This window comes from Triticum urartu, chromosome 6A, assembly GCF_056163025.1.
Source record: "Triticum urartu cultivar PI428250 chromosome 6A, HENAU_Tu73, whole genome shotgun sequence".
In the NCBI taxonomy this organism is placed as follows: domain Eukaryota; kingdom Viridiplantae; phylum Streptophyta; class Magnoliopsida; order Poales; family Poaceae; genus Triticum; species Triticum urartu.
The window spans coordinates 592,820,469-592,848,086 of NC_141878.1; the positions used below are offsets into that span (position 1 = coordinate 592,820,469).

A 27,618-nucleotide genomic window follows, 5' to 3' on the forward strand; every position below is an offset into this window, starting at 1 on the left:
TAATTTGGTTAAGCGCAATTGGACAGGCTCTACTAGGTTTAGTTTCTGTGATCGGGATGAATTATCAAGCACCTCTTCTTTGATTACCCGTTGGCGAGGGTTTTGTGGTGCTCGGCGCAAATTGCCTTTAACATTACTCCTCCGAATTCGATCAGGTCGTTATTTGGAACGTGGCTAGTTGGCCTAGAGTCTGAAACAGCTAGACAAATTCGCGTAGGAGCGTGTGCGTTGTTATGGGCAATTTGGAACTGCAGAAATGATTTGGCTTTTAACAGAACAACAACTATTCATTTTTTGCAGGTTTTATTCCGGGCTACTGCGCTAATCCGTATGTGGTCCTTACTCACTCCGACGGAGGCCAGGGAGCGTTTGGTTACTGGATCTCCCCGGTGGGAGATGGTAGCGCGGGATATCTTCAACCGGTTTGGATGACGGTCATGTAATAGGATAGGCGATTAGTTTACCTATCTATCTTATGCCAGCCGGTTGTGGCTTTTGGGCCTTTTTTGCTTTTGTTGCTCTTTGTGAGCCAGCTTCTCATTTTGTTGCAGACTGCAAGACGTTGTTGAACTACTTTATTTTTTAATAAATGTGGCCGTATGCATCGTTCTGATGCAGAGGCCGGGGAGTCCCCCATTTTTGAAAAAAAACATGACAAAGACCAAGACCTGGACTGCCTTTGCTTGTGGACCATACAATGGGAGTGGTTGGTCAAATTCTGATGTGTTTTTTGAAATACTGCCCTTTTGATTCGTTTTGCTGATTGCTGAGTACTGACAACTACTGAGAGCTACGAGTCTTTGTATTTATGCATCTAAATTTGTGTATTTCAGCTGGTAGAGGGAGGGGTTGCCAACACTGAAAAAACTCTCTAGACTTTAGCGCTGGATGTGTGACCTGACCCACAATATATGTGCGGATATTACTGGTGCAATCCTGGATAGAAATTCCAGCTCCAACTTCTGCCGTGTTTTGCATGGTCGGCTGTCCCAATCAACAAATTCTAGCCACACCTTGAGTATAGGACGTGGTTTGTAGACCATACTCGGATACTCCTTTCCATCCATTGTCCTTTCCATCCGCCATTTCCAATCAATATGACTAAGCTCGTGCTCCTCATCCGAGGAACTGCACTACTCCTTTGCCTATTGATCTTCCAAGAAACATCCACTTCCCATGGCCAAGCGAGTGTATCAGGCGCCTGCATCAGCAGCGAGCGAGATGCGCTTCTGTCCTTCAAGGCAAGCCTCCTGGACCCTGCTGGCCGTCTCTCGTCATGGCAGGGTGAGGATTGTTGCCAACGGAAGGGAGTCCGGTGCAGCAACAGAACGGGCCATCTCATCAACCTCAACCTCCGCAACATCGACATGAACGACATGGGCTATTACATGTACGACTACGTGTACGAGTACTACAGCGACTACATCGACTACTATAGCGACTACAAGAGCAGATCATTGAGCTTGTCGGCGGGCGAGATGAGCTCTTCTTTGGCTACTTTACAACACTTGAGGTATCTTGATCTGAGCTGGAATGACTTCAATGGCACAAGCATCCCTGTCTTCTTGTCTTCTCTCAAGAACCAAAGGTATCTCAACCTCTCGTCGGCAGGATTCAGTGGGAGAATACCTTCCCAACTTGGCAATCTCTCAAAGTTGCAATATCTTGATCTCAGTTGGAATTATGATTATTATGGGAATAACTCTTACATAGTGGATCTTGCATGGTTGCCACATCTCTCTTTGTTGAGACATCTTGACATGAGTGATGTGGATCTTAGTTCTACGAGGGATTGGTTTCAGAGGGTTAACATGCTTCCTTCTCTTAAAGTGCTTCGCATGTCCGAGTGTGGACTAAATAGTACCATGTTTGCTAGTGTATCACTTTCCAATCTCACACATCTCGAAGTCCTTGATATGTCTGATAACACCTTCCATACTTCACTCAAGCACGCATGGTTTTGGAATCTCATAGGCCTTAAGGAGCTTTACCTCTTCAGTTCCGGCTGGGAAGGATCCATTCCTAGTGATTTGGCAAACATGACGTCCCTTCAAGTCATAGACTTTAGTTGGAACAATCTTGTGGGTTTGATACCAGAAAAATTGGAAAATTTGTGCAATTTGGAAATAATGAGGTTCGGCCATAACAACTTAGATTCAAACATAGGGGAGCTCATGGAGCGATTGCCAAAGTGTTCATGGAATACATTGCAAGAATTTTCTGTGGAGTATGCAAATATCACAGGGAATCTACCTAGTTGGATTGGTAACATGACCAATCTCAGTGTTCTTCGAGCATTTAAAAACATGTTGACTGGCCCTCTACCTGTAGGAGTTGGAGCACTGAGTAATTTGAAAAAGCTGAACCTCAGGAACAATAACTTCAGCGGTGTGCTCTTGAAAGAACAATTTGCAAATTTAGGGAAATTGGAGCTTTTGGACCTCAGCCACAATAACTTCAGCGGTGTGCTCTTGAAAGAACAATTTGCAAATTTAGGGAAATTGGAGCTTTTGGACCTCAGCCACAATAACTTCAGCGGTGTGCTCTTGAAAGAACAATTTGCAAATTTAGGGAAATTAGAGCTTTGGCTTTTAGACCTCAGCCACAATAACTTCAGTGGTATGCTCTTCAAAGAATTTTTTGCAAGTCTAGGCAACTTAAAGAAATTGGACCTCGGCTATAATAAATTCAGTGGTGTGCTCTTGAAAGAACAATTTGCAAGTTTAGGTAATTTAAAGTTTTTCGACCTCAGCCATAATAAATTAAATAGTGTGCTCGTGGAGGAGCATTTTACAGGCCTATTGAATTTAGAGTATCTGGACTTGTCCTACAACTCTTTGATATTAGCTATCAACCAAAAATGGGTTCCTCCATTTAGACTAAAGGTCGCAAGATTCCAGTCATGCCAACTTGGGCCCAATTTTCCAGAGTGGCTTAAAGGGCAATCTGACATTGATATTCTTGTCCTTGGTGATGCAAATCTGGATGATGTTATTCCTGAGTGGTTTTGGGTCACATTTTCCCGAGCTTCAATCTTGCAAGCATCAGGAAACAAATTGCATGGCTCATTACCGACAAATCTACAACACATGTTAGCTGGCTATATACATCTCGGGTCCAATAAGTTTACAGGTCAAGTTCCACAGTTTCCTATAAATGTAGTACGACTGAACCTGTCTTCAAACTCTTTATCTGGTTCATTGCCATCAGAGTTAAATGCTCCACTACTCGAAGAGTTGTTGCTTGCAAACAATCAATTCATAGGCACCATCCCGTCGTCTATATGCCAATTGACTAAACTGAAAAAGGTTGGACCTATCAGGAAACCAGTTAACAGGAGATATTATGCAGTGCCAAAAGGAACTTGTTCCAAACTCTACAGATCAATTTGGCTCTGACATGCTGAGCTTAGCCTTGAATAACAATGATCTCACTGGTGAATTCCCTAAATTTCTTCAAAGGTCGTCAAGATTAATGTTCCTTGATCTTTCTTACAACAGGTTATTTGGAGGATTGCCAGAATGGTTACCCCAAAAAGTGCCAAAGTTGAAAATATTAAGAGTGAGGTCAAATATGTTCAGTGGTCATATTCCTAAGAGTCTCACTTCCCTTAATGGTCTTCATTATTTGGATATAGCACACAACAACATAACAGGAAGCATACCATGGTCTTTATCAAACCTGAAGGCAATGATGACAGTGGTGTCGCAGGACACAGGGGATTACATTTATGAAGAGAGCATCCCAGTAATCACAAAGGACCAAAAGCATGACTACACCTTTGCAATTTACCAGTTACTGGTAGTTCTTGATTTGTCAAGTAATAGTTTTGAAGGACAGATTCCAGAGGAGATAACTTTGCTCATTGGGCTTACCAATCTGAACTTGTCAAACAATCAACTCACAGGAGCAATCCCAAACCAAATTGGTGATTTAAGGCAGTTGGACTCACTCGACCTGTCCTTCAATGGGTTTTCTGGTGCAATACCATCAAGTTTGTCAGCTTTAACTTATTTGAGCCACTTGAACTTGTCATACAACAATCTGTCTGGTGCAATACCATCCGGACAACAGCTACAAGCTCTTGACAACCAGATGTATATCTACACCGGTAACCCTGGTCTTTGTGGAGATCCTGTTGGCAGGAACTGCTCAACACATGATGCAGAGAAAAGTGGCCTCGAGGATATAGATCATATGCCATCCATTTATCTTGCCATGAGCATTGGATTTGTGGTGGGTCTGTGGATAGTTTTCTGCACCATGTTGATGAAGAGGACATGGAGGGCTGCCTTCTTCCAGTTTGTTGATATGATGTACGACATGGTTTATGTGCAAGTGGCTGTAAGGTGGGCTCACATGATGGAGAAAACTCAAGACGGCGCACCATGAAGTGCCCAACTCCACGAAAAGCGAATTGTTTGTATCTAAATATTATTTGTATGTTCGCACCATATCCCTATTTGTGTAACTCTAAAGGGGCCTTGGCTGGACGTATGTATTGTACTGATGTACTGGTATTTGTATGTTTGTATTGTAACAAATGAAGTGTATATGTCTGTGGATTATTTATGCTGAAGTCAGCCATTGTTCGCTCGTCGCTGTGCACTGCATGGAGAAAGATACAGCCCCATATGGGTACTCTGCCTTTTTCATGTTCTTCAGTTTGCGTTGTACATTCCCAAAGAGTAATAATTCATTGGCATAGGGAAAAAATGACACCAGTTGGTCAATATTTGAACAGACTTGTTTGTATAATATAGAAGATATATCAAGGTTCAAGAGGCAGGAGGTAGAAACCTTTGTTCACCATCAGTGCTTGTAGACTTATTCATGCTAATCTGAAGTTGCCATTTGAGCAGACATTTTTTACTCAACTCAACCATGCCCACCGAGGCCAGCGAAGTGGAGAAGTTCACAAGGCCGACCAGTTCAAGGACTTTGATCACGACCACGCCTGCATCGTTGGCGTTAAGAAGAAGAAAAGAAGTGGCTATGTAATTTCTACAGTCTCTTTTATGCCAGAGATGAAATTTGGGGTATATTTGCACTTTGGGAAGGAGCCACTATGAATGTTTGCATGATCCCCTGCCTGTGCTAGTCTCTGTTTTGTTATGTGCAAAATCAAGATGCTTTTTTACAGCAGCCAGCAATCTATGGAAAGTACTGATCCATGTTACAGCACCCAGGAACTGAAGCCAGTATATAATTTTCTGTTTCTCATGATAGACATGTAAAACAAGGAAAAAGCTGCGAGGAAACTGCGTTGTAACAGGAGCACCAGTGAATTTCTAGTGGCTCTTCGGCCTCATGGAAACTCAGACAGTTAGAACATCCAAAAATGCACGAGCCTGCAGAAGAAAACGAAATGAAAAGTGTAAAACAATGCTGAAAGTAGGCGCTCCCTGTTTCACATGCAAACAAGCAAAAGTTGGTGTATGTATAAGGGTCTCTGTTTCAGCCAAGCACCCCCCAGGATCAGCGGAGTGCTCAAGGTTGGCACATGGACAGAAATCAAGAACCACTAGGCGATCCCAAAGTGTATAGATCGAACCAACACCAACGCCATGAATCAGCTCCTCGGGCATCAGTTCCAAATCAGCTCAGCGGAGAGATGCTCTGCTTTCACGCATCATCTAGAAAATGGGATTTTGAATCAAAAAAAATTCAGGTTGTTTACTGAATAAGGTTGTTTACTGCACCAGTGCACAAATTCATGTTGTGTGTGTGATAAAAACCTAGCTTCTGTTATGAGTATCACACATCCAAAATACATATAGCTGGTACAAAGACCCTTTGCTGTATACATGACTGCTTCCAAATTAATTCTCTCTCGAACACTACAGTACATTCAGTACAGTCACAAACACGCACGGAACATATGAAGAATACATGCTTTAAGGTGATGCAAAGTTTGAAGTTGGAGAGCACATCTGGTTCTTGCCACCCCATGCAACGAGGCAACACCCATCGCGACAGTTACAGAAGTAACTGCTGGCCATGGCCATGGAAAGTGGAGACACAACACTGGCCAGGAGTGCCTTTCTAGGCTTCTTGGCGCGAGATTCCATGACTCTAGAACGGCCGATGTTGCTCACTATCTACATGAGAAAATAACCGGCGCTTAACCCCAAATTGACATATTATAAAACAGGTTCCCTCTGGAGATATCAAATACTACAACAGACACATTCCGGTCAGTGTCTGTCTTTGCTCACTCTGAAGAATCAGCAAGCCGCGTATTAAGGAGATGACAAGAAACCATTGCTGGAAACGATCATACATTTCTGACGAAAATCAACAATGCTATGGTAAGGAAATAAGTCCTGTTCATACTAATTGCCCGTCAACAACATGAATGATGGCAAAGAGAAACCTGTATGAACAGCTACCTACCTCAGACTCATAGTATGTTGGAACAAAACAGAGGGCAAACAGAGGGTATAAACAAGATGATTATAATCATAGTCATATACGTACATAAACAGATAGCTAAACAGGATCATTGGCCAAATCCATCATTTTCATCTCGGACGCTTACTCTCTTGCTCACTTGACTGACCTCGAGCGAATTGATCGAAACTCTGCAGGGCGAGACCCATACGGCGGAGCGAGCAGAGTCGACGGCGTCATCATTTTGGGGGAGGAAGGCAGCTGGGCCCACGTTATACCGGCCCAGCCCATCAGGCCCTCTAAAATGGTTGCCCAGGTTGTGCGGATGACAGACACGCGCACGCCCGTCTCCGTTCACCTCTCCACCGCCGTCGAGCTCTGCGGCTCCCAGCCTCGCCGCCCCGACCGGGTAGAGTTGGGGAGGCATGCCAAGGGACGGCGTTCAGTCTGCAGGCCAGCAGCCTGAGCGGCGTCGTCCGTGGTGGGGCGGATGGGGAGCGACACACACGCACTCGGATGATCCCGATGCCTCCGCCCCGGCCCTCCTCAACCGCCTCCCGTGGATCTGATCCGATCCTGGCATGGTCGCCGGAGGTGAAGATCTTCTGTCTGTTTTTCATTTCTTCCTGCCTGTGATGGGTCGCTGCCTCATAAATGTGGCTACAATGACTGCTTCGTCAGTTAAATTCATGTTGTGATCATTGCATATTAGGATCAAATGCAAAGTTATGCCTGCTTGAATTAAACCCTCAATTTTCTGCCAGTGCATATTTGACATGTGAACAAAAACTTCTTGTGCCCGTTGTGGGCAGAGATCATGCTACTGCATAATTTTGAAGAATCTGTGGCTAGGTTGAACTGTATTTTAACCTCTGATTTTATCCCGTAAAGCGTTTGATGAATTTATTGTGCAGATTATGTACATGATGATGTTGTAGATTTGTAAATAGCAACAGAGCACCCAAATTTTGGATCTATTGACCATAGATGAACATTTTCTTTTCTTACATATTTGTGTGCTTCGGGGTTCAGCCTTCCTTATATTTCAGAGTGGTCGCAGCGTGCGAAATGGCCAATGGGAGAGGTGGCTAGAGGAGATATTGACCCCAAGGCAGAGCATCCTCTGTTCCCTCGCATCAGGGGGTGCCGGCTTCGGTTGCTCGGCATCATCGCCGCAAGAACTGACAGACGGTGCTTGTAGGCTGAGGCGTTGTCGAGGAAACCTGATGAACGGCGGCAGGTACAAGTAAAATAGGCTCCCTACACCTGGACCTTACCCGCCATGACACAAGCAAGGAACCACCCATGGCTTCTGTAAATATCTATGTGCTGTTGCATAATTTTGTAATAATTGAGAGCTTCCTCCCCTTCTGCTATTACTGCCTACTTTGGAAAAATCTTCAGTCATTCTTTTCTTCATAGTGTGTGTTCTCTCTTTTTGTTCCCAGCTTTGTTTTATATACTGATGCAATATTTTCTTGCAGGATAGTGAAAATTAACCAAGGTGCCAAGCAGATTGCTATATTTGGTCAAGCAGCCTGACAGCAGATACAAAGAAGGTGGGTTCGCTGTAAGTAATCCTGCAAATCTTCTGATTCTCTTTTTAGTTTGTGATCCTGCTATCTGTATCGTAAACTGGTTATGATTTTTTTTGGATGAAGGCAACTGTGCAATCCATAGTCTTTCTGTTAAATTGTCCATCAGTGAACTCTAGAACTTAAGTCTTTCAATGAGCTCAAAAGCTATACACAGACCAAGGCATGCATCAAGGAATATGATTCTTCTCAATTCTATTCCTTTTCAGAGGGAGTTCACATTCTTTTCTTCTCCCTGGTTCCTTTCCCTTCTCCTTTACAGCTGGAAAGACTTGAGATTCTTTTCTTGACCCTTGCCTTCTGGTAAAGCTAGAGCTAATGTGTGCCATGCTGCGTGCGTTGTCATAATTAAGCAAGGTTGATGATCCCTTTCCATCTCAGTGGAGCATGGAGTTATACATATGACCATGCATGAGTTGGCGGTTGCATGGGTCATTTCTTGTACTCGGCTGCGTTTATACCCTCCTCCAATTGGAATACTACAACTTGAGAGAGAAAAGGCGAAGATTGCTAAATTTGCTCAAGCAAGCAGCCTGGCAGCAGATACAAAGAAGGTGATTTCACTGTAAGTAATCCTACAAATCTTCTGATTCTGTTTTTTGTTTGTGGTCCTGCTATCTGTACTGTAAACTGGTTATGATTTTTTGGGGATGAAGGCAACTGTGCAAACAGTATTTCAGCTAGTCTACATCAGTGAAATCCAGAACTAAAGAATTTGATAGTTTTAAAACTGCTCAAAAGCTATATACAGACAAAAGAATGCATCGGGGAATAGGATTCTTCTCAATTCCTTTGATTTTCAGAGGGAGTTCACATTCTTTTCTTCTCACTGGTTCCTTTCGTTTTTCCTTTGCAGTGAGAAAAACTTGAGATTCTTTTCTTGACCCCATCCTGCTGGTAAAGCTAAAGCTTACGTGTGCTGTGATGCGTCCAGTACCACAATTAAGCAAGGTAGATGATCCCTTACCATCTTGGTGGAGCATGGGGTCATACATAGCTTATGACCATGCATGAGTTGATAATTGCGTCATTTCAGGCACTCGGCAGTGTTCACATCTCCTCCAATTGCCATACTGCAACTTGAGAGAGAAAAAGTACGGCGAAGACGAACAACATGGCGCATGTAGCCGGTTTACTTGCCTCAGCTGTGGTCTCGGCAGTGGGCAATAAGCTGGGTTCTGCCATCGGGGATGAGGTCACCATGCTGTGCAGCTTCAAGGACGACCTCAAGGACATGAAGGACACATTGCAGTACATGGAGGCGGCGCTCAAGGATGCTGAGAGGCGGTCTGTCACGGAGGAGTTGGTGCGGCTGTGGCTCAACCAGCTCAAGAACACTGCCTACGACATCTCTTACATGCTCGATGAGTTCCAAGCTAATAGTGAACCAGCCTCCAGAAAGGTATACATATGCCGCCCGTGCCTTATCTTGATCGGTTTTTCGTTAATTATTATTCCTGGCTAGTACAGAGTTTTTTGCTTTGGTTAAATAATTTGATTGTTAATTACATTATTGCCTACAAAACCATGCTTGATCATCTCAAAGTACTTTGTAATGTAAGCAACTGGTGCACTAGTTAAATTGCAACGCTTGAATCTTGAAATTTGTTGATGCCCTCCTAAAAATGAAAATTAATGATGGGCCTACTTAAATCAGCACTTGCATGGTACAAATCCCATGAAACTGGGTGTACATGTACTACAAGACAAGCTATATTTTACATCAAAGTAGAAAAAAATTGTTGGTGGTCTGTCGCGGAGGAGTTGGTGCGGCTATGGCTCAACCAGCTCAAGAACGCTCCCTACGACATCTCTTACATGCTCCTTACGGAGGTGTTCCAAGCTAACCGTGAACCGGCCTCCAGAAAGGTATGCATAAGCCGCATGTGTCTTCACTCGATCGGTTTTAGTTAATTAACTAATATTCCTATATAGCCAGTACGGAATTTGTCTTTTTAGTTAAATCATATGATTATTAGTTTCCTAATATATTATTTCCCAGAAAACCATGATCATCTGAAAGCACTTTCCAATATAGGCAAATGTGCTCTAGTTAAATTGCAACTTGAAACTGGCTGTAAAAGAATAAAAAATGTTCTAAAAGGGGAGCTATTTATACATAAAAAAAATGCTTTACTTCCAAGTGCATTCCTATATACTCCTACATCTACCATGCAGTTATCGGGTAGAGAGATGAACATACTTCTTATTAATGCTGGGTGTAGCTAGTTGCTCCCATGTCTTATATTATTTCATAATGACTTGTTTAAACTTCTTGTAGATGATTGAGAAGCTGGACTGTTTTTCTATTGCACCCAAGATTACCATGGCTTATAAGATGAAGAAGATGAGAGGTCAGCTAAGAAAGATCAAAGAGGATCACGAGAGTTTCAAATTCACACATGATAACTCCAGCCTAATTAATGTGCACCAGATTCCTAATCCACGGGAAACAACATCAGATGTGATTGAATCACTCATCATAGGGAGAGACAAAGACAGGATGAATGTTCTGTCTTTGTTATGCACTAGCAGCAACAAAGAAGATATCACAATTCTCCCTGTTTGTGGGCTTGGAGGCATAGGAAAGACAACTTTGGCACAACTGATCTTCAATGATGCTCAGTTCAAAGAGTATGATCATCGGGTATGGGTCTATGTATCCCAGGTGTTTGACTTGAAAAAAATAGGGAACTCCATAATTTCTCAAGTAGAAAAAGGAAGCCAAAATCTAGATACAAGGCAGTTGATAAACCAACATCTTAAACATCTACCTCAAGATAAGAAGACTCTAATTGTTTTGGATGACATATGGGAGACAGATAACTTCCAACTGGATCAACTCAAGCTTATGTTGAATGTAAGCTCCAAGATGAGAGTTTTAGTCACAACACGCAGCATAGACATTGCAAGAAAAATCTGTACTGTTGAAGCATATATGCTAGATCCCTTGGACAATGATATGTGTTGGAGAATAATCAAGCAAAACAGTGGCTTTGAATCTAGAGTTGATAAAAAGCAAGTTGAACCAGTTGGACAGAAGATTGCAAAGAAATGTGGAGGTTTGCCATTAGCAGCTCAAGCACTTGGATTCTTGCTATCTGGAATGGATCTTAGTGACTGGGAAGCAATGTGCAATAGTGATATTTGGGATGAACCATTTTCTGATAGTACAGTGTTACCATCCTTGAAGTTAAGTTACAATACTCTGACACCATATTTGAGGTTATGCTTTGCCTATTGTGGCATCTTTCCTAAAGGTCACAATATAAGTAAAGATGATCTTATCCAGCAATGGATTGCTCTGGGTTTTATCGAGCCATCTAATAACTTTTCGGCCATGCAACTTGGTGAGAAGTATGTTAGGCAATTCCTCGGGATGTCTTTCCTTCAGCATTCAAAATTGCGCAAGGTGAGTTACTATGGCATACCTTTACATTATAGAATAGAGAGTATTCTTTTTTACTCAATTATCAAATGGTATGCAACAATTACTGTGCAAAGGCATACATGTTAGTTGTAGTTTCCCCTTGTCAAAAGCCATTTGGATCACTACACATCCAGTTAATGCATAGTACTGTATTTTATTTGGCTTATCAAATAGTCTATATATATATTTGGCTGAACAATAATTTTCCCTAAAAAATGTAACAGATGCATACTGTATGTGTAGTTCACCCTTAGTAAATACCTATCCGCCGCCCTCCAAAAGAATTTGTATTTCAGTTTCCTAGTTCTCTAAACACGTATGCATATTTTCACCATAACCACTTCTGTCGTGAGGTGGCACATGTGGCAAGACATATCAATTCTGACCACCAGTTTGACATTGGGGAGACTAATATTTTTACCTTCTCACTATCATTTTCTATCTACCTCTCATCTTGTGAGTTGTGAGTCTTGTGACCACTACCACGTCGTAATCCTACTCTGCTTGCTGCCACGACAGTCATTAGCACCACATCAGGCCAAGCAACAATGCCACTAGCCACCACCAAGAAGATCTTCATTCTGGCTTAGGAACCTGACAGATTTCGCAAGAGGCAGGTGCTGGGGAACTCCATTGTGGGTACGACCCCTCTTGCTGGCGGCGGCAGCTTCGGAAGTGCAAGCTCTTTCTATTCATAAAGGAGCCATCTATCCATAAAAACTGCAAAAGTGCAAGCTCTTTCTATTCATAATTTTTAGGCACTCTACCTGAATTTCTCTCATCTACCTCCAAAATGAGAAGAGCACACCCTTCTATATAAAATGTTGCATGGGAAGGGCCAACCGATGCATGCGGAAACCTCCACCCCACGCCGGCACTGCCCACCCTTCTCTGGCCGCCGACCTCCCCACCCCTCCCCTCCCCTCCCCCCAATTCTCACCTTTGCCGATCGTAGGGCCTAAACACGGCTGTCGTGGCCCGTTTCCTCCCATATCCTCCGCCTCCCTGCCGCACCCCAGCCATGAAGGTGACCCAAGGCGAACGGTACGCCGCCGCGAGCTCTACCTCCACCAGCTCCGCACTAGCTCTGCCAATGCCTGCAGCAGCTCCCGCCTGCATTGAGTTTAGCGCACATGAGGTACTCGACGAAATAGGAAGATAGATAGAAGCAAAATGAAATATAGTAGAGCATCTCTACTATTAAATGGGAGTTGGTAGTTTCGCGGCTTTCACCTCACCTCCTCTCCCGGTTTTTTCCTTCCCACGCACCCTCCCTTTGGTTTTCTGCTGATTTTTTGTTAACCTCAATCGATGCCGCACAAAATAAGAAACAACGTAAATAGAGTAACTTGGAATAATCTAAACCAAAATGGTACTTTTCCAAAACCACGTCCAGCCATAACTCAATCAAATCAAATCAAATCAAATCTTCCCAAAATCTCAACTAAATCAAAACTTTCCTTGGCTTCCCTAACCATACCCGAATCAAATCAAATCAAATCGTACAAAAACCTCAACTAAATAAATACTTTCCTTGTCTTCCCCTACGCGTACTCAAATCAAATTAAATATTATCAAAATATAGAATATGGTGGGTGTAAGGCATATGCCGAAAATGATTGGTGTTAGAACCGCTAGAATATATGTATGCCCCATTGCAACGCACCGGCAAATAGCTAATTATAGGTAAATTGCTGGAGGAGAGGCACTTTTTACGCTCTACCAATTATAGGTACTCTCTAAATTAAAGTGCCTTTTGGAGAAATTTAGATAGACTGATGTACTTGCTTTAAGCGCGTAAGGCCAACCAAAGGTGGTGAATCGCGTTGAGCAGAAGTGCAAACGAAGACAATTTTACGGCCTACCAAGTTGACCATACTAATCTTTCTCAAAGAATTATGTCACGTCATTTATATAAACAATACTATTTGCTTGACAATTTAGTTTGGTGGAATTAATGCTATTTTTTGTTTCAGAAATTTCCAAAAACAACCTTCACCATGCACGATCTCGTGCATGATCTTGCAAGATCGGTCATTGCTGAAGAGTTGGTTATCTTTGATGCTCAAAGAGCAAGCAGTACTGGAAGAAAAGAATATTGCTGCTATGCGTCTGTTATAAATTGCAACATTTTAGATTACACTAAGGCGAAGAAGATGTCAACTATTTTCCCACCTAAGTTAAGGGCAATGCATTTCTCAGATTGTGAATTCCATGGTGATGCATTTTCATTTCCAAAGTGCTTGCGTGTTTTGGATTTATCTGGATGCTCCATCACAGAGTTTCCAAGCACCCTAGGACAACTAAAGCAACTGGAGGTTCTTATTGCTCCGGGGCTGCAAGATCGGCAATTTCCCGAGATTATCACTCGGCTCTCAAAATTACATTACCTGAAGCTTAGTGGATCACGTGAAATTACAGCAATACCAAGCTCGGTTAGCAAACATGGGAGTCTAGTGCATCTTGACTTATCCTATTGTGTCGGTGTCAAAGTCATAACAGAGACTCTTGGAAGCCTAGAAAACCTTCAAACACTAGACCTCTCACGCTGCCATAAACTAGTCACTTCCAGAGAGCCTTGGAAGCTTCAAAAACCTTCATACACTTGACCTCTCAGTATGCTCGAGATTGATGTACATTCCAGAGAGCCTTGGAAGCCTAAAAACCATTCAAACACTAGACCTCTCATGGTGTCGTAAACTGGAGTCCCTTCCAGAGAGCCTTGGAAGTCTAAAAACTCTTCAAACACTAGGCCTTTCAGAATGTCATAGACTTAAATCCCTTCCAGAGAGCCCCGGAAGTCTCCAAAACATTCAAACACTAGGCCTTTCACTATGTCGCCGCCTAAAGTCACTTCCGAAGAGCCTTGGAAGCCTGAAAACCCTTCAAACACTAGACCTCTATAGCTGTCGTAAACTAGAGTCCCTTCCAGAGAGCCTTGGAAGCCTCAAAAACCTTCAAACACTCAACCTCGCAGACTGCAGTAAACTAAAGTCCCTTCCAGAGAGCCTCGGAAGCCTACAAAATCTTCAAACACTAGACCTCTCAGGATGCAGTAGACTAGAGTCTCTTGAAGAGAGCATTGGAAGCCTCAAAAACCTTGAAACACTCAAGCTCTCAAGGTGCGAGAAACTAGAGTCCCTCCCAGAGAGCCTTGGAAGCCTAGAAAACCTTCAAACACTAGACCTCTCACACTGCTATAAACTGAAGTCCCTTCCAGAGAGCCTTGGAAGCCTAAAAAACCTTAGTACACTCCTCTCAGCCTGCCATAAACTAGAATCCGTTCCAGAGAGCCTTGGAAGCCTCAAAAACCTTCGAACACTAGACCTCTCAGGCACTGAACTAGAGTCCCTCCCAGAGAGCATTGGAAGCCTCAAAAACCTTGAAACACTGAAGCTCTCATGGTGCAGGAAAATAGAATGCCTCCCAGGGAGCCTTGGAAGTCTAGAAAACCTTCAAATACTAGACCTCTCACGTTGCTATAAACTAGAGTCCCTTCCAGAGAGCCTAGGAAGCCTAAAAAATCTTCAAACAATAGACATCTCAAGTTGTCAAAAACTAGAGTCCCTTCCAGAGAGCCTTGAACACCTTAAAAACCTGACTGGAAAGAAAATCATTCGAAGACATTTTTAAGGTTATGAATACAAGAGAATCAAGTCTTTGCCACAGTGTATACAACAGCTCGCCAGTCCCCAGATGGTACATAATATGGAGAGCAGTGAAATGAAGCAGGCTAGCTTGCCCGCATCAAAAACATTGTAAGTGCTCTACCAAGCTTTACTATCTACTAAACGCGGCCTTCTAAGCTTTCTTTACGGTGCATGCTATGTACATCCGTTGTTATTTTGCATATGGTGGCCCAGAATGAATTTCCAACAAAACTGAAACGCACGCTAACCAGATGCTGAACCCATCCATTCTGCAGGAAGCTGCACAAGCTATAATCAATCAGCTGAAACGACATAGTACGTCTTCTCCCCTGGGAGCCGTCCAAAGACGAGGAGGCCCTTAACGCATCATACTTCTTGAAGAATGGTGGCCACTTCGTCATTTCCATCAAGGTACTGTGAGTTTCATGCCATGTCCAAGAAACACTTGCCTTGTAACTTTTAGAAGTTGCCATTTGAGCTGACATTGCTCTTTGCTTTGAATCAGGCCAACTGTATCGACTCGACCCAGGCTGCTGAGGCCGTGTTTGCGAGCGAAGGGGAGAAGCTCAAGGCCGACCAGTTCAAGCCCTCGGAGCAGGTGACCCTGGAGCCCTTCGAGCGCGACCATGCTTGCGTCGTTGGTGGTTACAGGATGCCCAAGAAGCAAAAGTGAAGTTGAGAAGAAGAAAAGAAGTGGCTGTGTTGTTTCTGCCATCTGCTTGCTCCGATGCACTAGTAGCAGTAGTAGTAATGTGTGACCCAAGTGTAAGGGGTTTTGTGAGACAATTCCTGCTGTTTTACAGCAATTATATTAAACTTGATTTGAGCAGAAAATGTTGCTCCATCTGAAATGAGTGAACACACTAAAAATGTTAAAACATCTCTTATTCGTGAACATCTTATGTTTACAAGAAAAGAACCTTTTGTTGAGCAAGAGACTCAAGAGATGTTCCAACAATGAAACTGAACTGAAAGGAAGACGATTCTCCATGTATTACTGGGCATCAAAATACAAATTTAGAGTCGTCTCGCTTGTACATACATAGTGACGTACTGTGCTAACAATACTTTTTCATGTTTTTTGGTGTTCCAGCCAAACCAAGCTAGTACACCGTCCAGCAAGAATAAAACAAAGGAAAAGGAAAAGAACATCTCACCTATCAAACTCAAAGCAAGTCTACAGGTAGCCGCTTGTGGCCTGCAAGAGAATTGTTCTGAACATCGTTGTATCTCTGACGCAAACTTGATTTGAGCAGGAAATGCTCATCTTTTGCACCCTTATCTGTTTGGCCATCATGGGGGTTACAGTAATCTGTTTGAACATCATGCACACTGCCGCAACCCCTCTACCTCTCGAATCAGCTCCTCGGGCATCAGCTCCAAATCATCTCAGGTGAGAGATGCTCTGCTTTCACTCGTCATCTGGAAAAGGGGATTCTGAATCGAAAAATTCAGGTTGTTCACTGAATGAGGTTGTTCATGTTGTGTGTGATGCTAAGTCTGAGCACAGAACTTAGCTTCTAGTATTAGTATCACACATCCAAAATACCTATTGCTGGTACAAAAACCCTTTGCTACATGACTTCCAAATTAATCTTTCTCAAACACTACAGTACATTCAGTACAGTCACAAACACGCACGGAACATATTGAGAATACATGCTTTAAAGTGATGCAAAGTTTGAAGTTGGGGAGCACATCTGATTCTCGCCACCTGATGCGATGAAGCAACATCCGTCGTGGCAGAAATAACCGCCGGCCATGGCCAAGGAAGGTGGACTCACAGCGGGTACTCAAATCAAATCGTTTGAATGCTATTTCTATTTTTTTATCAAGTTCTGTTAATTGAATCTAATACATTTCTGTACGACTCCTGCATCTACATGAATCCACCACTAACAATGAGGTTGATCATTCAGGTAAAATATTCAAATACAGTAGGAGATTTCTATGAGCAGAAACGATGCCTTCCAATCTCTACAATCAAATCTGAAAGCAAAACCATTCTCGACTCGTTTGGCCCAATGATGGTATGTTCAAAATGAGGTTCTCCAGGCTCACACTTTGTTTTTTCGTCAGGATATCAAATACAACACACATATTCCAGTCAGTGACTGCCTTTGCTCCCTCTGAAGAATCAGCAAGCTGCATATTAAGGAGATGACATGAATCCATTGCTGCAAGTGATGAAAATCTTCAATGTTATGGTAAGGAAAGAAGTCTCTAAACAAATAAAATGTTTAAGATGTTTCTCTCAACAAATAAAATGCTTGATATTTTTAAGCATAGAATTAACTAAATCCGCACACGTTGTGTGGATGACACGCACACGCCCGTCTCCGTTCACCTCTCCGCCGTCGTCGAGCTCTGCGGCTACCAGCCTCGCCGCCGTGGCCGGGGAGAGTTGGGGAGGCATGCCAGTGGACAACATTCGGTCTGCAGGCGAGCAGCCTGAGCGGCGTCGTCCGTGATGGGGCGGATGGGAAGGGACACGCACCTCTACACTACGGGAAAAAACTTATAAGCCGTTTAAAAGACTATAGACCGAGATCTATTTTTCAGGTACCCGGCTTACGTTACACTAAGCCGAGTCAAGAAAGAAAAACACCCGGCAACTGCAAAACACCCGGCTTATAACAACCTATAAGCCGAGCTGTACAAAATAGCTCACGGTTTAAATTAAGCACAAGGTATCTACTGGAAAAGGCACTCGGCTTACAGCTCGCGGTCGGCAAAGATACCATCCACGTGTCGATAACAGAGACAGTGGACGGCGCCGTCATGGAGCATCCAATAAGCCGTGTGCCAGATGGGTGCACTCGGCTTATAGGCTATATAAGCCGAGTGCCTACGGGTACACTCGGCTTATAGTCTATATAAGCCGTGCGCTAGACCACGGTACTCGGCTTATATTGTATATAAGCCGTGTGCCAGCTGAAAGCACTAAGGTTATATTTATGCAAAATTTGTTTAAATGATTTTCCATTGTATTTATTATTGCTGCTTAATTATTATTTCTCCCTCACCCACTTTCCCTAAATAGTTTTCATGGGTCATATCTTCGATGCCCTCGATTTACAATGGCTGGGCATGCCTCTCCGTCGTCTGCTTCCTTTGAGAGTACGAGAAGTTTCAAGGACAACGTAGCAGTACCAGTGGTTGGGCCATTCAATGACGCCGTGATAGCTCCCGAGGATTTTCGGCATCATACGACTTTCCGAGGATTCAAACGGTTGGATCAGGCATGCCGCCGAGGTAATTTCTCACTACCAATGGCTGGGCACGCCCCTTTCTCGACTGTACATGGCATATGCATGTCGCAAATACATCACATATGATTTTCCATGCCGCTTCTGGGCATGATGTCATGTGCCGCCTTGCGGATCTGCAATTTCCGGCGCTGAAACCCTAGAAGTGCAATAAATGTCTCAAATATTGCAGGCGCGTCCGAAAAAGGCGGGGGCCTGACACGTGTCATTCGATGGCCTCCTTTGAGAGCACGAGTAGTTTCGAGGCCAATGGAGCAACATCTCCCGCAATTCCTTCACAAACCCGATACATTCTCTCTCGATACCGAGAGACAACCTCGGAGATGGTGTAGTTTACAAGCGGCCTCAGGTGAGGCCTATAAGAAACGCGCCCAAACTTTTACCACACCCTAAATGGACCATTCAATGACTCCGTGACAACTCCCGAGGATTTCCGGCATCATACGACTTTCCAAGGATTCAAATGGTTGGATCAGTCATGTCGCCGAGGTAATTTCACACTACCAATGGCTGGGCATGCCCCTCTATCGTCTGCACATGGCATACGCATGTCGCAAATACATCACATGTGATTTCCCATGGCGCGGCGTGGCCAGCTGCGCGGTGGTGCGCGCCTCGCCGTGGCGGCCGGATCCGTCCGGCAGGCGGCGCGGGCTGCGGGCGGCGTGGGCGGCGGCTGGGGTCCGGCTTCGGGCCCCCGACGGCTGCGTTGGTTCCTCTCTGTCGCGGGCGTGCGGTGGTGGTGTGGCTCGGCCGGTGGCGGTCCGGCGACCTGGTGGTGGTGGCCGGCGGTGCGCGTGGAGGTGGTGCTTCCACTTGGCGGCTCTCTGTGCGGGGAGGCAGGGGAGCGGCTTGGACAGGGGCGGCGGCGTCGACGGCGTGCCGGTTGCAGCGCGAAGGCGGGAACTTTATGGGCCTCGGAGATCCCGGCCGGGCCTGTGCGGCCACGGCCTGGTATGTTCCTGCTATTGCGTCCGGTCAGCTACCGTCTTTGACGGTGGAGGTGGGGCCCTCCCGCGTGCCGACGGTGATGCTTCCCTAGTCCCGGCTCCTCTCCCTCTTTGTGCGGACCATGCTTCACGGTGCCGTGGTGAGACGGCGTGGGAAGCTTCGTGTCCGGGTTGGCGCAGGGTGAGGGTCTGTTTGGTGGCGAGCTCTGAAGTGCCTGAGGTGGAGGTTGAGATCGGGAGAAATCCCTGTTGGCTTGGCCGACACCGACGCGGTGGCGCTTGTGGGTACCGCCTGACCTTCCTGAAGGGCGTCGGGGCTACCCTTCCTCTCTCCTCACAGTGTACTGGGGGAAACCCTTGACAGCAGCGTCGTCATCGTCGCGTCCCTTCTTGAAAGTGCCGATTGGTACCAGTGCTTCGGAGGCTCGGAGGTTGGTGCAGCGGCCTCGAGGTAACTGCACCTATTTTGACTGGTTTCTGTCTGCATTCCAGAACTATTTGCTGTTGTGTTTCGAGCATTGGGAACTGAAGGAACGCTCTCCAATTTTCCTTCAAGTTGATATTAGCCCATTGTATATGTTCACAGCAAGACGCAAATTATAATGCTAGCTCTTCCTGAAGTTTGAGTACCGTTTCAGTAAAAACCCTCAGCTTGAATATTGCAGCATGATGTGGGTGACTTGTTAATATTGTGGTTGCGCATTTCTATATCTTGTCATTGCATCTTATTTCCCACAGGCTAGAATCTTAGCCTTTAACCGCATCATACTTCTTGAAGAATGGCGGCCACTTCATCATTTCCATCAAGGTACCACTCAGTGACATACTTGGAGCATGCCTTAGAAAATCTAAAATTTCCATTTGAGCTGACGTTGCTCTTTCCTTTGGCCAGGCAAACTGTTTCGACTCCACCCAGGCTGCCGAGGAACTACACTTCTCTTTCTGCTTTTAAGTTCGCTGGTCCGGTTACTATTTCCAGTTTGATCTTTGATAACATTGTGTTGTCTTATAATCTGATATCTTTGCTTGCATTCTTTCATTGCACACAATATTAAACCCATGTTGAGGCTTGATTTTGAATTCATTCTCACATTGAGGGGATATACTTGGTACTCAAATTTCAGCTGGAATACTTTTATCAATAAGAAAGCCTCAGCTCGAATATTGAAGCATGATGCGGGTGACTTGTTAATATTGCGATTGAGCACTTCTGAGCCTTGTCATTGCATCTTCTGTCCCACAGGCTAGAATCTTAGCCCTTAATGCATCATACTTCTTGAAGAATGGCGGCCACTTCGTCATTTCCATCAAGGTACCGTCACTTTCATGTCATTTCCAAGAAACACTTGCCTTGTAACTTATAGAAGTTGCCATTTGAGCTGACATTGCTCTTTGCTTTGAATCAGGCCAACTGTATCGCTAGATTACTAAGGAGAAAATTGCTATGATGTCTGCCGTGCCGTGCTCGGCGCGGTCGATTGTCCAAATCATTCGGCCATAACTTGACTTGACTAGAAGAGAAGTATGCGTGCAGTGCAAGGCCATGACGTCGACTGCGAATGCGCTGCTTCTCTCTGCTATTATACTAGTACATACTCCCTTCATACCTAAATATTTATCTTTCTAGAAATTTCAACAAGTGACTACATTACGGAGCAAAATGAGTGAATCTATACTCTAAAATATGTCGATATACATCCGTATGTGATAGTCCATTTGAAATCTCTAAAAAGACAAATATTTAGGAACGGAGGGAGTAATTAACACTAGTTAATTAATCCTAACACTCTCCACACTATCTGCACTGCTGCATATTTGCTTGTTCAATTGCTCTGCATGGTAGACTGTCCAGATGGTTATAGGTTTTCGCATGGTTAACTTTAGTATTAGAGTCCCCGCAAAAAAGAAAACTTCAGTATTAGAGAAGTATGCATACAACATGACAAAGATAAGGGGAATTCACAGTCAAGTCGATGTACATTGATGTCATCAATTTTAGTGTTATTCCTAGTTCCAAACATGTTTGGAAAGTTAAGGTTCCTCTGAAAATCAAAGTGTTTATGTGGTTTGTACATAAACAAGTCATCTTAACGAAACATAATTTGGTTAAGCGCAATTGGACAGGCTCTACTAGGTGTAGTTTCTGTGATCGGGATGAATTATCAAGCACCTCTTCTTTGATTACCCGTTGGCGAGGGTTTTGTGGTGCTCGGCGCAAATTGCCTTTAACATTACTCCTCCGAATTCGATCAGGTCGTTATTTGGAACGTGGCTAGTTGGCCTAGAGTCTGAAACAGCTAGACAAATTCGCGTAGGAGCGTGTGCGTTGTTATGGGCAATTTGGAACTGCAGAAATGATTTGGCTTTTAACAGAACAACAACTATTCATTTTTTGCAGGTTTTATTCCGGGCTACTGCGCTAATCCGTATGTGGTCCTTACTCACTCCGACGGAGGCCAGGGAGCGTTTGGTTACTGGATCTCCCCGGTGGGAGATGGTAGCGCGGGATATCTTCAACCGGTTTGGATGACGGTCATGTAATAGGATAGGCGATTAGTTTACCTATCTATCTTATGCCAGCCGGTTGTGGCTTTTGGGCCTTTTTTGCTTTTGTTGCTCTTTGTGAGCCAGCTTCTCATTTTGTTGCAGACTGCAAGACGTTGTTGAACTACTTTATTTTTTAATAAATGTGGCCGTATGCATCGTTCTGATGCAGAGGCCGGGGAGTCCCCCATTTTTGAAAAAAAACATGACAAAGACCAAGACCTGGACTGCCTTTGCTTGTGGACCATACAATGGGAGTGGTTGGTCAAATTCTGATGTGTTTTTTGAAATACTGCCCTTTTGATTCGTTTTGCTGATTGCTGAGTACTGACAACTACTGAGAGCTACGAGTCTTTGTATTTATGCATCTAAATTTGTGTATTTCAGCTGGTAGAGGGAGGGGTTGCCAACACTGAAAAAACTCTCTAGACTTTAGCGCTGGATGTGTGACCTGACCCACAATATATGTGCGGATATTACTGGTGCAATCCTGGATAGAAATTCCAGCTCCAACTTCTGCCGTGTTTTGCATGGTCGGCTGTCCCAATCAACAAATTCTAGCCACACCTTGAGTATAGGACGTGGTTTGTAGACCATACTCGGATACTCCTTTCCATCCATTGTCCTTTCCATCCGCCATTTCCAATCAATATGACTAAGCTCGTGCTCCTCATCCGAGGAACTGCACTACTCCTTTGCCTATTGATCTTCCAAGAAACATCCACTTCCCATGGCCAAGCGAGTGTATCAGGCGCCTGCATCAGCAGCGAGCGAGATGCGCTTCTGTCCTTCAAGGCAAGCCTCCTGGACCCTGCTGGCCGTCTCTCGTCATGGCAGGGTGAGGATTGTTGCCAACGGAAGGGAGTCCGGTGCAGCAACAGAACGGGCCATCTCATCAACCTCAACCTCCGCAACATCGACATGAACGACATGGGCTATTACATGTACGACTACGTGTACGAGTACTACAGCGACTACATCGACTACTATAGCGACTACAAGAGCAGATCATTGAGCTTGTCGGCGGGCGAGATGAGCTCTTCTTTGGCTACTTTACAACACTTGAGGTATCTTGATCTGAGCTGGAATGACTTCAATGGCACAAGCATCCCTGTCTTCTTGTCTTCTCTCAAGAACCAAAGGTATCTCAACCTCTCGTCGGCAGGATTCAGTGGGAGAATACCTTCCCAACTTGGCAATCTCTCAAAGTTGCAATATCTTGATCTCAGTTGGAATTATGATTATTATGGGAATAACTCTTACATAGTGGATCTTGCATGGTTGCCACATCTCTCTTTGTTGAGACATCTTGACATGAGTGATGTGGATCTTAGTTCTACGAGGGATTGGTTTCAGAGGGTTAACATGCTTCCTTCTCTTAAAGTGCTTCGCATGTCCGAGTGTGGACTAAATAGTACCATGTTTGCTAGTGTATCACTTTCCAATCTCACACATCTCGAAGTCCTTGATATGTCTGATAACACCTTCCATACTTCACTCAAGCACGCATGGTTTTGGAATCTCATAGGCCTTAAGGAGCTTTACCTCTTCAGTTCCGGCTGGGAAGGATCCATTCCTAGTGATTTGGCAAACATGACGTCCCTTCAAGTCATAGACTTTAGTTGGAACAATCTTGTGGGTTTGATACCAGAAAAATTGGAAAATTTGTGCAATTTGGAAATAATGAGGTTCGGCCATAACAACTTAGATTCAAACATAGGGGAGCTCATGGAGCGATTGCCAAAGTGTTCATGGAATACATTGCAAGAATTTTCTGTGGAGTATGCAAATATCACAGGGAATCTACCTAGTTGGATTGGTAACATGACCAATCTCAGTGTTCTTCGAGCATTTAAAAACATGTTGACTGGCCCTCTACCTGTAGGAGTTGGAGCACTGAGTAATTTGAAAAAGCTGAACCTCAGGAACAATAACTTCAGCGGTGTGCTCTTGAAAGAACAATTTGCAAATTTAGGGAAATTGGAGCTTTTGGACCTCAGCCACAATAACTTCAGCGGTGTGCTCTTGAAAGAACAATTTGCAAATTTAGGGAAATTGGAGCTTTTGGACCTCAGCCACAATAACTTCAGCGGTGTGCTCTTGAAAGAACAATTTGCAAATTTAGGGAAATTAGAGCTTTGGCTTTTAGACCTCAGCCACAATAACTTCAGTGGTATGCTCTTCAAAGAATTTTTTGCAAGTCTAGGCAACTTAAAGAAATTGGACCTCGGCTATAATAAATTCAGTGGTGTGCTCTTGAAAGAACAATTTGCAAGTTTAGGTAATTTAAAGTTTTTCGACCTCAGCCATAATAAATTAAATAGTGTGCTCGTGGAGGAGCATTTTACAGGCCTATTGAATTTAGAGTATCTGGACTTGTCCTACAACTCTTTGATATTAGCTATCAACCAAAAATGGGTTCCTCCATTTAGACTAAAGGTCGCAAGATTCCAGTCATGCCAACTTGGGCCCAATTTTCCAGAGTGGCTTAAAGGGCAATCTGACATTGATATTCTTGTCCTTGGTGATGCAAATCTGGATGATGTTATTCCTGAGTGGTTTTGGGTCACATTTTCCCAAGCTTCAATCTTGCAAGCATCAGGAAACAAATTGCATGGCTCATTACCGACAAATCTACAACACATGTTAGCTGGCTATATACATCTCGGGTCCAATAAGTTTACAGGTCAAGTTCCACAGTTTCCTATAAATGTAGTACGACTGAACCTGTCTTCAAACTCTTTATCTGGTTCATTGCCATCAGAGTTAAATGCTCCACTACTCGAAGAGTTGTTGCTTGCAAACAATCAATTCATAGGCACCATCCCGTCGTCTATATGCCAATTGACTAAACTGAAAAAGGTTGGACCTATCAGGAAACCAGTTAACAGGAGATATTATGCAGTGCCAAAAGGAACTTGTTCCAAACTCTACAGATCAATTTGGCTCTGACATGCTGAGCTTAGCCTTGAATAACAATGATCTCACTGGTGAATTCCCTAAATTTCTTCAAAGGTCGTCAAGATTAATGTTCCTTGATCTTTCTTACAACAGGTTATTTGGAGGATTGCCAGAATGGTTACCCCAAAAAGTGCCAAAGTTGAAAATATTAAGAGTGAGGTCAAATATGTTCAGTGGTCATATTCCTAAGAGTCTCACTTCCCTTAATGGTCTTCATTATTTGGATATAGCACACAACAACATAACAGGAAGCATACCATGGTCTTTATCAAACCTGAAGGCAATGATGACAGTGGTGTCGCAGGACACAGGGGATTACATTTATGAAGAGAGCATCCCAGTAATCACAAAGGACCAAAAGCATGACTACACCTTTGCAATTTACCAGTTACTGGTAGTTCTTGATTTGTCAAGTAATAGTTTTGAAGGACAGATTCCAGAGGAGATAACTTTGCTCATTGGGCTTACCAATCTGAACTTGTCAAACAATCAACTCACAGGAGCAATCCCAAACCAAATTGGTGATTTAAGGCAGTTGGACTCACTCGACCTGTCCTTCAATGGGTTTTCTGGTGCAATACCATCAAGTTTGTCAGCTTTAACTTATTTGAGCCACTTGAACTTGTCATACAACAATCTGTCTGGTGCAATACCATCCGGACAACAGCTACAAGCTCTTGACAACCAGATGTATATCTACACCGGTAACCCTGGTCTTTGTGGAGATCCTGTTGGCAGGAACTGCTCAACACATGATGCAGAGAAAAGTGGCCTCGAGGATATAGATCATATGCCATCCATTTATCTTGCCATGAGCATTGGATTTGTGGTGGGTCTGTGGATAGTTTTCTGCACCATGTTGATGAAGAGGACATGGAGGGCTGCCTTCTTCCAGTTTGTTGATATGATGTACGACATGGTTTATGTGCAAGTGGCTGTAAGGTGGGCTCACATGATGGAGAAAACTCAAGACGGCGCACCATGAAGTGCCCAACTCCACGAAAAGCGAATTGTTTGTATCTAAATATTATTTGTATGTTCGCACCATATCCCTATTTGTGTAACTCTAAAGGGGCCTTGGCTGGACGTATGTATTGTACTGATGTACTGGTATTTGTATGTTTGTATTGTAACAAATGAAGTGTATATGTCTGTGGATTATTTATGCTGAAGTCAGCCATTGTTCGCTCGTCGCTGTGCACTGCATGGAGAAAGATACAGCCCCATATGGGTACTCTGCCTTTTTCATGTTCTTCAGTTTGCGTTGTACATTCCCAAAGAGTAATAATTCATTGGCATAGGGAAAAAATGACACCAGTTGGTCAATATTTGAACAGACTTGTTTGTATAATATAGAAGATATATCAAGGTTCAAGAGGCAGGAGGTAGAAACCTTTGTTCACCATCAGTGCTTGTAGACTTATTCATGCTAATCTGAAGTTGCCATTTGAGCAGACATTTTTTACTCAACTCAACCATGCCCACCGAGGCCAGCGAAGTGGAGAAGTTCACAAGGCCGACCAGTTCAAGGACTTTGATCACGACCACGCCTGCATCGTTGGCGTTAAGAAGAAGAAAAGAAGTGGCTATGTAATTTCTACAGTCTCTTTTATGCCAGAGATGAAATTTGGGGTATATTTGCACTTTGGGAAGGAGCCACTATGAATGTTTGCATGATCCCCTGCCTGTGCTAGTCTCTGTTTTGTTATGTGCAAAATCAAGATGCTTTTTTACAGCAGCCAGCAATCTATGGAAAGTACTGATCCGTGTTACAGCACCCAGGAACTGAAGCCAGTATATAATTTTCTGTTTCTCATGATAGACATGTAAAACAAGGAAAAAGCTGCGAGGAAACTGCGTTGTAACAGGAGCACCAGTGAATTTCTAGTGGCTCTTCGGCCTCATGGAAACTCAGACAGTTAGAACATCCAAAAATGCACGAGCCTGCAGAAGAAAACGAAATGAAAAGTGTAAAACAATGCTGAAAGTAGGCGCTCCCTGTTTCACATGCAAACAAGCAAAAGTTGGTGTATGTATAAGGGTCTCTGTTTCAGCCAAGCACCCCCCAGGATCAGCGGAGTGCTCAAGGTTGGCACATGGACAGAAATCAAGAACCACTAGGCGATCCCAAAGTGTATAGATCGAACCAACACCAACGCCATGAATCAGCTCCTCGGGCATCAGTTCCAAATCAGCTCAGCGGAGAGATGCTCTGCTTTCACGCATCATCTAGAAAATGGGATTTTGAATCAAAAAAAATTCAGGTTGTTTACTGAATAAGGTTGTTTACTGCACCAGTGCACAAATTCATGTTGTGTGTGTGATAAAAACCTAGCTTCTGTTATGAGTATCACACATCCAAAATACATATAGCTGGTACAAAGACCCTTTGCTGTATACATGACTGCTTCCAAATTAATTCTCTCTCGAACACTACAGTACATTCAGTACAGTCACAAACACGCACGGAACATATGAAGAATACATGCTTTAAGGTGATGCAAAGTTTGAAGTTGGAGAGCACATCTGGTTCTTGCCACCCCATGCAACGAGGCAACACCCATCGCGACAGTTACAGAAGTAACTGCTGGCCATGGCCATGGAAAGTGGAGACACAACACTGGCCAGGAGTGCCTTTCTAGGCTTCTTGGCGCGAGATTCCATGACTCTAGAACGGCCGATGTTGCTCACTATCTACATGAGAAAATAACCGGCGCTTAACCCCAAATTGACATATTATAAAACAGGTTCCCTCTGGAGATATCAAATACTACAACAGACACATTCCGGTCAGTGTCTGTCTTTGCTCACTCTGAAGAATCAGCA

At 43.9% G+C, this 27,618-nt stretch overlaps 2 protein-coding genes and 2 pseudogenes across 2 annotated transcripts; all 4 read left to right on the forward strand.

Moving 5' to 3' along the window:
* The first annotated feature begins 1,071 nt into the window (after positions 1-1,071).
* Positions 1,072-4,575, forward strand: LOC147966881 (receptor-like protein EIX2; annotated as a pseudogene).
* Positions 4,576-6,940: 2,365 nt separating this feature from the next.
* On the forward strand, positions 6,941-14,027 carry LOC147966882 (putative disease resistance protein RGA3). Its single transcript, XM_087529139.1, has 3 exons — positions 6,941-9,390; positions 10,270-11,400; positions 13,395-14,027. The coding sequence occupies exons 1-3, from the start codon at positions 9,103-9,105 to the stop codon at positions 14,025-14,027; spliced, it is 2,052 nt and encodes a 683-aa protein (XP_087385265.1). The 5' UTR covers positions 6,941-9,102.
* Positions 14,028-14,049: 22 nt separating this feature from the next.
* Positions 14,050-15,881, forward strand: LOC147966883 (uncharacterized). The gene is made up of 3 exons (XM_087529140.1): positions 14,050-15,176; positions 15,344-15,479; positions 15,574-15,881. Exon 1 carries the CDS (start codon positions 14,050-14,052, stop codon positions 15,049-15,051), a length of 1,002 nt encoding a protein of 333 aa, XP_087385266.1. The 3' UTR covers positions 15,052-15,176; positions 15,344-15,479; positions 15,574-15,881.
* A 6,575-nt stretch (positions 15,882-22,456) lies between these two features.
* LOC147966884 (receptor-like protein EIX2) lies at positions 22,457-25,960 on the forward strand (annotated as a pseudogene).
* Positions 25,961-27,618: the final 1,658 nt, after the last annotated feature.